This window comes from Phaseolus vulgaris, chromosome 11 (assembly GCF_000499845.2).
Source record: "Phaseolus vulgaris cultivar G19833 chromosome 11, P. vulgaris v2.0, whole genome shotgun sequence".
Taxonomy (NCBI): Eukaryota; Viridiplantae; Streptophyta; class Magnoliopsida; order Fabales; family Fabaceae; genus Phaseolus; species Phaseolus vulgaris.
The window spans coordinates 28603184-28613607 of NC_023749.2; the positions used below are offsets into that span (position 1 = coordinate 28603184).

At 42.5% G+C, this 10424-nt stretch overlaps 1 protein-coding gene across 1 annotated transcript; it reads right to left on the reverse strand.

Annotated features, from left to right (window-relative positions):
• Positions 1-1001: 1001 nt before the first annotated feature.
• Positions 1002-3879, reverse strand: LOC137838663 (uncharacterized). The gene is made up of 2 exons (XM_068647897.1): positions 3064-3879; positions 1002-1313 (listed from the first exon to the last, which is right to left on the reverse strand). Exons 1-2 carry the CDS (start codon positions 3877-3879, stop codon positions 1002-1004), a joined length of 1128 nt encoding a protein of 375 aa, XP_068503998.1.
• Positions 3880-10424: the final 6545 nt, after the last annotated feature.

The following is a 10424-nucleotide window of genomic DNA, read 5'->3' on the forward strand; positions in this document are numbered from 1 at the left end:
TCTGGTCCAATTAACACACTCTCACCATCCTGAAACCAACACAGAGGTGTCCTTCACTTTCTTCCATACAATGCCTCGAAAGGAGCCATTCTTATGCTAGCTTGGTAACTGTTATTGTAAGTGAACTCTACCAAAGGTAGAATTTCATACCAACTGCCCATTTGATCTAACACACAAGTCCTAAGCAAATCCTTTAAGGACTGGATAGTTCTCTCTGATTGTCCATCAGTTTGAGGATGATATGCTGAACTAAGTCTGAATTTAGTCCCCAAAGCTTCTTGAAGTGTTTGCCAGAATCTGGAGGTGAATCTAGGATCTCTATCTGAAACTATGCTAGAGGGTACACCATGCAATCTGACTATTTCATCTATGTAAATCTGGGTCAACTTTCGCATAGAGATTCTCAAATCTATAGGTAAGAAGTGTGTCGTCTTTGTCAACCTGTCCACTATGACCCAAACAGAGTCATGCTTCCTCAAAGTACGTGGTAAGTGGGTAAAAAATCCATTGAGATGCTATCCCGCTTCCACAATGGAATGTCTAACTGAATTAACATGCCTCCAGGTCATTGATGTTCAATCTTTGATTTCTGACAAGTCAAGCAAGCAGCTACAAAGTTAGCTACATCATTCTTCATGCCATGCCACCAATAGGACTTCTTGAGATCTTGATACATCTTGGTCATTTTTTGATTGAAACTGAGTTTGCTTTTATGACCTTTAGATAACACTGTTTGCTTTATTTCATTATCCTGGTATGCATATTCTATTCTTAAATCTCAAAATACCATCCACTCATAAAGAGAAGTCTTTAGCTTTCTCAGTATTTAATATGCCCATGAAGTTCTTCAATTTTGAATCTTCCAACTGCTTCTCCTTCACCTTCTCTAGAAATTCATTAGTTATAACAAGTGTATTACAAGTAATGCAATTTGAAGACATGAAAACCTCCAAATTCATACTCCTGAAATCTTCAATCAATGCTAGCTCTCTAATCATAAGCTAAAACATTTGTATCTTTTTACGACTCAACGCATCTGCAACAACATTTGCCTTCCCATGATGGTATATTAGCTGGAAATCATAGTCCATTAAAAATTCGATCCACCTCATCTGTGTCATATTAAGCTCCTTCTGATCAAACAAATACTTCAAGGTTCTATAATCACAGAACACATTAAAGCTAACTCCGTAAATAAAATGTCTCCATATTTTTAAAGCAAAGACAACTTCTGCCAATTCTAGATCATGAGTTGGATAATTTCTTTCATGCACCTTTAACTGACGAGAAGCATAGGCAACAATTTTCTTATTCTGCATTAGAACACAACCCAATCCAGATAGGAAGCATCACAGAAAACTTCAAAAAAGACTGATTGGTACCAGGGATTGTCAATATATGAGCATTAGTCAACCTTCTTTTCAACTCTTCAAAGCTTCTCTCACATTGTTCAATCCATGCAAAAGGATGATCCTTTCTAGTCAATTGGGTGAAAGGAGCCACTATTTTAGAAAAGCCTTCTATAAATCTCCTACTAACCCGACAAAGCTTCTAATTTTTGTAACTGTTTTAAGACGTTCCCACTGAAGTACAACCTCCACTTTAGAAGAATCTACTGATATTCCCTGTGCAGAGATGACATGTCCTAAAAATTATATTTTTGACATCCAGAAGTCACATTTTGAAAGTTTAGCATATAGTTGTTTTTCTCTCAAAATGTTCAAGACAGTTCTAAGATGTTCTGCATGTTCTTCTCTTGTTCGAGAATAGTTCAAGATATCATCTATGAACACTACCTCTGGCGACATTGGTGGAAGTTGCTACATTTTTAGATACAACCTTCTTAGAGGTTCCATGAGATGCCAATGTTTTTTGAAGGCATAGTAATCTACCGTTGTACGTTCACATGTCTGATTTGCTGAACCTTGCATCTGGAGATCAAGAGATTAACCTAACAGTTCTGCAATTATGGATGATGTAAGTTCAAATATTAAAATCTTTATACTTTTGATTTATTAAATATATTAGTACTAACTTATTGAAATTTAGGTATCTTTTTGGATTATGCTTGGATGAAGGGAAACACAATATATATGGTTTTTAGACCCTCAAGTCATTGAATTAATTGGAAAAAAGAAGTCGGAAACACAAACATACATCACCACTGTCTTAAAAAATGGTGGAAAACAAATTTATTTTGCTTCGAACATCCATGAGTAAGTCCTTATTTATTAAATAAGTTATAATAAATTATTGAAATAAGAGAAACTAATTAACTGATTTGTTATATAGGCTTCTTTGGCAACTATTGATCATATTTGTTCAAGATCATACCGCTGCATGGTTTTGCTCCTTGCATAAAAAACCACCTACCTATTTTAAAAACATTATAGATAGGTACGACAGTTTCATTTAACATTTATTATTACTTATACATTATATAATGTTATGTATTCTTACATGCAATCTTATTATTTTAGTGTTTACTCTGGATATAATATGTTGTGTGGGAGAAGAAGTTCAAACGCACAAAAACTCACTTGGATTTACCTTAAGGTATTTAAAGTATATTTGTTCACTCAATTTAATGTGTTTCACTCATTTATTTAATACATTTATTTTCACATGCAGTCCAACAGGCAATTTGGAAATTATGAGTGCGGTTACTATGTTATGCAGTGGATGTTGACTATTTTGCAAGCTGCAATTAATAAAGGTTGGGATGAGGTAATACCTCAATACAATAAACACTTTAAAATTTGGGGTTTATTATTCATGCACTAATTCAAAAAATTTCAAATGTCACAGTTGTTCAACGACCAACACCCGCTAGATTCGGAAGCATTGAAATATGTGAGAACAACATGGTCAATGTATTTTGTAACCATGTATAACACCTAAGAATAGATAAATCATTAGAATCTTATAATCTCTAGCTTTGGAAGATGACTCCTTATGAGGATACTTTGAAAAGGATTTGTTTTTATTTTTCCTAGAGTTGTTGTAGAAGCCATCATTATGAGTGTTTTTGAAAGCATTTTTCTTTGAAATTTGAGTTTCAACCTTGATGGAAAGGTGAAGTAAAGTTTGTAAAGATGAATACTCATGAAGATCCACAACATCTTGGATATCCCTCCTAAGAACACTTAAAAACCTAGCCATTTTAGCTTCATCATTTTCATGCATATTTACCTTAATTAATAGTGTGTCTAGTTCCTTGAAATATGCATCCACACTTAGCGTGCCTTGGTGAAGCCTTTGGAGCTTCAACAATAGGTCTTTCCTAAAGTGTGGTGGAACAAATCTATCATGCATACACTCTTTTAAATTGTCCCAAGAAACCACGAGAGGTCTCTTGTTTAGCCCAATGTCCATAAGAGTCTTATGCCACCATTGCATGGCATAGTCTAAAAATTCTAAAGAGGCTAATCTAACCCTTTGATCTTCTTGGACCCCATGTACATGAAAGATTTGTTCACATTTAGGCTCCCAACCTAAATACACATTAGGATCACTATTCCCACTAAAACTAGGCAATTTTGCAATTGGAAAATAAGGCTTTGCCACATTTTGGCGCCCATCTTCATGGTGATGCCTATCTCCATGATGGTGATGATGCCTCCTCCTTCTATGTTCTTTTTCATTGCCGTGAGCATTGGAAGAACTCCTTGAAGAATGTCTATGAGCATAGTGGCTTCCATGGGTGGAATTGGTTGATCTATCGTGATTCATTTCATGTCTTTGTAATCTTTCCTCCAACTTTTTTATAGCTTCATCCTTTTGTGCAAGGGAGCGTTTTTCCTCTTTCAATTCACCAAGAATAAATGCTCTATGAGGAGAGTGTGGTTTGGAAGAGTCACCACTTGAATATGCAGCCATTAGAAAAAAGAAAACAGCAAACACAAAGAACAAACAATTTCAAGAAAAAACAAGGTTAGAAAATGGAACAATTATGATGCTGTAATAAAAATAAAAAAGACACTCAAATCACTCCAAGAAAGAATACTTCCCTCAACCAATCTGCTCTTGGGGTTTTGTTAACTCTCAAATGAAATATGTCAAAGCAAAGCACTCTCTCTTAAAGCCAATACACCACAAAACTTAAAGAACAATAAAAGACAAGCAAAAAAGGTGTAAACAAGAAATGGCTATATCAAAAGGAATACAAGATATATGACAAACTCACAGAATAGTGAAGAAAAGACAAGCAAGAAAAATAAGGTACTCAATTAAAAGATGGCATACAAAATAAACCCAAAGAAAAGCACTAGAGTAGATGAAGAAAACAAAAAAACCGAACTACTAGAATTTTATGTAAACTGAGCGTGACTTTACAAATTTATCTGGAACTGAAGAAATCAAACTGGATTATGAAATTAAAAAAAAAGAAAGTTCAAGATCTTATCTCCACAATGACACTGGAATCACACAAAAATAGTGCGCCAATTAATTGTGATAAATTTTGCAAAATTACTGCCACTTTACCGTATTTTTTTTGTGCCAGAATTACACACCGAATGTATTCGATTTATCATTTTTTTTTCTGTTTTGAATTTTGACTCACTTCTTTTTTCTACCTTTTTCTAACACTCTCAAAAAACTCAAATCCAGAATTTCAGAATTTTCCAGTAATCACTGAAATTTTAATAATCCCAAACAGTCAACACATTTTCAAGAAAACAGAGGAAACCTAATGGAAAATGAAAAAACAGAATTGAGAACTTCAAAAGACATAATAGAATTGATATTTCAAGAACTTGTATAGATCTAAAATACAAGTAAGAACTCAAATCTAAAAGGAAAACGCACCAAAGGATCAAGAAAACAAACACATAAAACTACACTCAATTAAAAAAAATCAAGAAACCAAAATTATCAACTGATCCTGCTGGTTGACCCAGCGCAAGAGCGTTGCCTCGTCACGATCCTCCTCACCAGCTTGACACCACGTGCCCTTCACGTCCACACCACAAATAGCCTCTTTGAGAACCTGAAAAACACAAGGTGGCGCCTCTGCGGCCGGTGGCACTGACAAGAACACCCAAAAACTGAGAGAAAATATACTCTCTAGAACCGTACTAAAGTGAACACAACCCTAGCAATGAGCCGTAATGAAAAACGTACCTCTGCAAATTCTGTTAAGTTTACCTTTATAGCTAGGTTTTTGCTCTCTCCAAGCAGTTACGCTTTGGACGCGTGGCTCGCATCCAACCCTGCACGTGTCATCATCTGGGCTGGGGTAGCAGGTAGTACCCAGCCCTACACGTGTCATCATCTGAGCTGGGATAACCCGAGCGTCATTTCTCTATTGCATCCAGCCCTACACGTGCTATCATCTGGGTTGGAATAACAGGTAGCATCCAACCCTACACGTGTCGTCATCTGGGTTGAGGTAACTTCTGTGTAGTAACTAGTCGCGCGGCTAAGTTCTCTACTCAAGGAGTAAGCTAGCACGCAATATGCTTTAGAACACCACTTGACAAGGCGAGTATTGGGTGCTGCAAAGTGCACCATCTCTGTGATATCTCTTGTCGCTAATGGCACCTTCCTTTTTGCTGCGCCATGCATGTTCTAGCTGAGGAAACCTTGCCACCAACGAATGTCCACTCTGGGAATCCTGTCGCTGATGGGCAAGCTGTTCCCTTCAACCCACACGACCTTCACGCCCTATGTTGGCGCAACAATCATCTTACTGAAATTATACGCTTGAACTTACTCTTCTGAGCCTCCAACAGCTTCAACTGAGTTTACTGGGAGATCCGGCGATGTGCTCCTCGCGGCGACGTCAGACCACCTGATCTCCCATTATCTAACACGTCGATGACACGCAAACCCGGCGACAATCGACCATGTTCACTACAGAACGCCAGTTCCATGAACATGCGACTATGCTCACTCTTGAACCATTCGTTTCTCACTTTTCCACGTGTTCTGCTGAGCATGCCCCACACGGTCACATGGCAGGCACGTCATCACGACCGGTGACCTGGTCGGTACACAAGCCCCCAGTCTTGAGCTGCGGCTTGTTCAGCGAAAAGGCTATACAGTTAAATTTCCGGCGACCTACGTGGCCTTGCGCATTGGCGCTCATTCTGTTCATCGATTTGACACTTCACCAACCTCCTTCGATCGCTCGACACGTGGACGTATCAACGACCATAATTCCGTGTCGCTTGCGCTTCTCGCAACGTTTGGGATTCTTCAAAACCCTTAAACACTTCGCGCCACTTCACTGTTTCATTATCTTCTTCCCTACTCCAAACGCTCGAAACACCTCAGTGAGCGCTTCGACTCCCTCGATCTCCATCTTGCCCAGCGCTTCTCTGATCATCAAAAGGTAACTTTTTTGTCACTCCCACTGATATTTGTTGCATTTTAATCGGTTTGCATCATCCATTAACTGTCTGGTGCATACGTTGTGGGATGCTCTCACTGTTTTACTTTTTCTTCTTTACGTTTAGGGTTTCTAAACCTTTTCTCTGCGAGCCCCCCCTTGTTCTTTTATCTCCTTCTCTTATGTCGAGTCTCTCTGCTTACGAACTCTCATATCTTCCCTTTTCGTCTTCTTGCAGCTTCTTCGATGGCTCGCTCCAAAATTACACCAAACCCTCCTCCGTCTCCTCGCAATCCTCCGGCGAACACCCATAGGGCAACCCCTTCCTCCTCCCGCGACCCCCCAAGGGACCCTAACGTCCCTTCGAGCCAGGTCGTGAGACCCGCGCCTTCTCGACCCAACCAAGCACAGCCAAACCCACCTCACACTAGCGCAGCTGTGAGGCCCCTTCCCAACTACAAGCAACTATATCCTTGGGCCTCCGCAACCCTGCTGGGTGAGACTTCATCCATCAACACTAATGTTGATGTCCTCCGCCTCAGAAAGGTGATCCCGTTCACCTTTCTTTCAGCAAAGAGGACGACGCCAAGGTGTCCGTTCGTCCTTGCCCTCGCGGGGAACCCATTTGTGCTGACAACTAGGGAAGCGACGGCAGACCCTTCTGTTTTATCTATGCCACCATGTTCAAAAACGTCAAGCTTCGCTTTCCCTTCACTCGCTTCGAGAGGGAGCTTCTGACGGAGCTTGAAATAGCCCCCGCCCAGCTTCATCCCAACGGCTGGGCGTTCGTTAGGGCGTATCAAATAATCTGATGGGGCATCCGGCTTCAGTGGACGTTTTTCTCTACCTGTTCGAGGCTAAAAACCCGGGTGATCGCCTATGGATAACCCTCAATGGGGTTGCTGGGAGGTCCATCCTCTCCATCTTCCAGCAATCCTATAAGGACTGGAAAGGGATGTTTGTACGCATGTGCTGCAACGCTCAAGACCCCACCCTCCTCGACGGTTTCCCCTTGTACTGGGTGAACAAGGGAAACAAGGAGACCAGCTTCAGGAGGGCCAGGGGGTTGGAGAAGATGAGGGAGCTTGACAAGGACTTATGCAAGTTCTGGAAGGGAGTCGCCTCCTCCAACGTGACCTTGGCCACCTCCTCCATCATCACCTTTGAGTTCCACGAAGGTCAACTGGATGCCCACATAGGTTCGTCTCTAAGTCCTATCCCTGGCTCGAAATCGCCTAACCTTGTTTTTACTTAGGAGCCACTGTTCTGGTTAGCGCATAGTTTTAACTTATTCCATGCATTGACTTACACTGTTTGTTTTCCTAAGTCTCATCGCCTGTTGAATCTCTGCACTGGTTTGTAATTGTTGACCTCTTTGTGCAGATATGATGCTAGGAAAAGACAGGATGGCTGAGCTGCGCTCCATAGCCAAACTCCACAAACTTGCCGAAGCCGATGTCGCCCGAGGTGAGTCTCCGTCGGTGGGCCCATCCAACGCCGCTGCTCTTCTCGCCCCCGAGCAGAAGAAATTACAACCCAAAAGGGCTAAGAGGAAGGCCCCCAGGGTTGTTTCAGGGGATAAAGCTGATGAGAGTACCGAGGACGGGCTGATCTGCAAAAGAAAAAGGGGAGTTGCAACTACAACGCCAGCAGCTGAGGTCGCCCTCCCTGATTACGTCGAGAACCCCCCCAGCACCTCCACGCCCTTCGAGTCCGCTGGGGACGTTCTTGCTTCAAACGCCTCGGCTGCTGAAGTTGCCCCTGAACAGCTTGCTGACACGCAAGCTTCCTCTCAAGCTGCGACGGAAACTCTCGCCTCACCACCACGCCTCGAGGCTCCTCTCGCCATCCAACCTTGCGAGGGTGGTGGTGAGCACCAACCTTCAGCTCCTCCTACAACTCCAAGCCTTCCAGCTCCTCTCCAGGAAGCCTTGAAGTCTTTCACCGTGCGCCTACATGCCATGGTCGACGAGTGTCTTCCCCAAATCGTCGGTGAAGGGCTAAAAGACACCTTGGACAAGTCTGAGCTCGATAACCGTGTCCATCAGGAAGTGGCGAGCACTGCGAGAGCTGAAGCTGAGAAGATCAAATGCGATATGATGATGCAAGGCTTGGAGTTCTCAAGGGTCGAAAACGCTCTCAACGAAGATCTCCGAAGCTTGCGCAAAGACAAAGCGGAACTGCGCCGGAAATTGCACGACAAGCTTCAAGACACTGTAGAGTTGGAGAGCAAGCTCGTCCCTATGAGGTAGAAAATTGCAACACTGGAGGAGGCTCGAAAACTGACGCCGAAAAAATGGCCAAGCTGGAGAAAAGGTCAACTGAGAGGGAGACCCTTCTGGGAAGGTCGAACAAGACCGGGATAAGGCTTCGAAAGAACTGAGCGAAACTGCTGCCGAGCTTGCCCGAGTTCGTGAAGAAAACAACAGGTTCAAGAAGAAGGTCGACGAGCTCGAGCTTGAAGTCACCCAGGATCGTGAAGAGAACAATGGGTTCAAGACGAAAATCGACGAGCTTCAACTTGAAGTTGCCCAAGTTCTTACTTCCGGCTTTGGGGCGGCCTTGGAGCAGTTCGCTTGCAAGTTTCCTGACCTTGATCACTCAGAGTTTTCGGTGTACAATGAAGTGGTGGATGGCAAGATCATGCCTCCGACTTAACTGCTGCTCCCATCTACCACTTCAACTTTACCGCCTTAACTTTGGAATTCTTGTATCTAATTTGACTTGTATGTAATAACTTTCACTCTGCTTGAACTGTTTGATATACCTGTGTATATATATATATATATGTGGTCTTCTAATTTATCTGTTGTGCGATCACCTGGTTTGACTGGCTGATTTTTACTCAACCCAATGCACTTTGCACAAATTGGTACTTGATTATCTGGAAATCACCTTAATTTAAACAAACGGTTAGTCTGTAGCAATAGCGTTTAACGCGAAATCACTTACTTGGCAAAAAGACGTAGGTCGATCTTAGCATCTGAAATCTCACTCGCCTGATCTGCCAAAGGACAAGCGTATTTCTACGTTATCGCCCAAACTTCGCTGATCTAGCTCTCGCTGTGTGATCCTCTTACTATTTCGATTTCAAAGCCATGGGCCTTTGGCGACGCCATTTTACTTTGACTGAAAACGTCCCTTGCGGGACCACCTCATGACTTCATCTTTGCTCATCTGGAAGGAGAGCTGCCTTTCGGATCTCCCTCTACCTTCCCCGAGTCTTTAACTTGAGATAGCTTAAATCATTGTCCCCTCATCTGGGGGTAGAGCCGCCTTTCGGATCCTTCTCTACCTCCTTGAGTTTTAGGACAATGACTTAGGTGGTGAGGTGTCCTCCGTGAACCTTCCCCGACCACCCTTTAACCTCTTTTTTAACTAGTCTTACTAGGTCAATATTGATGTCTCACTCAAGGGGAAAAAAGTTCTTCTCCAACCCTCCTTTCCCATACTTAAGATTATTAACACCCCTGACCTTTCAGTTTCATCTTACCTGAACTCACTCGAGGGCGAGAAGGACTTTTCTTGATGCCTCAACTTGCCCAGAGGTTACATCTCCTCCTCCCCTGGATGCACTGAGGGCTTTCAACTTGCCTCAATTTGCTCACGCAAAGAGGCCTTGTGATCTGCTCTTGCCTGTGCTCGCTCAGGGCGAGGAGGACTTTAATCTTTTCTCGCCTACACTCGCTCAAGGCGAGGAGGTCTTTGATCTTTTCTCGCCCACGCTCGCTCAAGGCGAGGAGGTCTTTTAAATCTTTTTCTTGCCTGGTGGCGGTCAGAAAATTTAATACTTGTGCCTCCGATCGCCGGGTGGCGGTGAGGACTTAAAACTTAAACTTGCACCTCCGACCGCCGGGTGGCAATGAGGATTTAAAACTTCATGTTTTGAAAATTTTGTACTGGATGCATGCGATTTGGATTTACCATTGTTTAAAACTACACAAGGGCAATAAAATCTCTCCCCACAAGCTTGAAAAACAAACAGCATGCAAACTTAATAACTGGGAAACTTCGATAAACTTCTTTATTGGGTGGCCTCATTAAAAACCCTCCTTAGGGAAAAAAGAGTGCCCCCTTGAAAAATTGTTTA

What these genes read in the sequence shown, in the direction of transcription:
- LOC137838663 (XM_068647897.1), bottom strand. Translation starts at nt 3,879, where the DNA reads ATGGCTGCATATTCAAGTGGTGACTCTTCCAAACCACACTCTCCTCAT. An exon ending in TACTTCACCTTTCCATCAAG is followed by an intron (nt 1,314 to 3,063) that starts GTTGAAACTCAA and finishes GTTCTAATGCAG; the next exon opens with AATAAGAAAATTGTTGCCTA.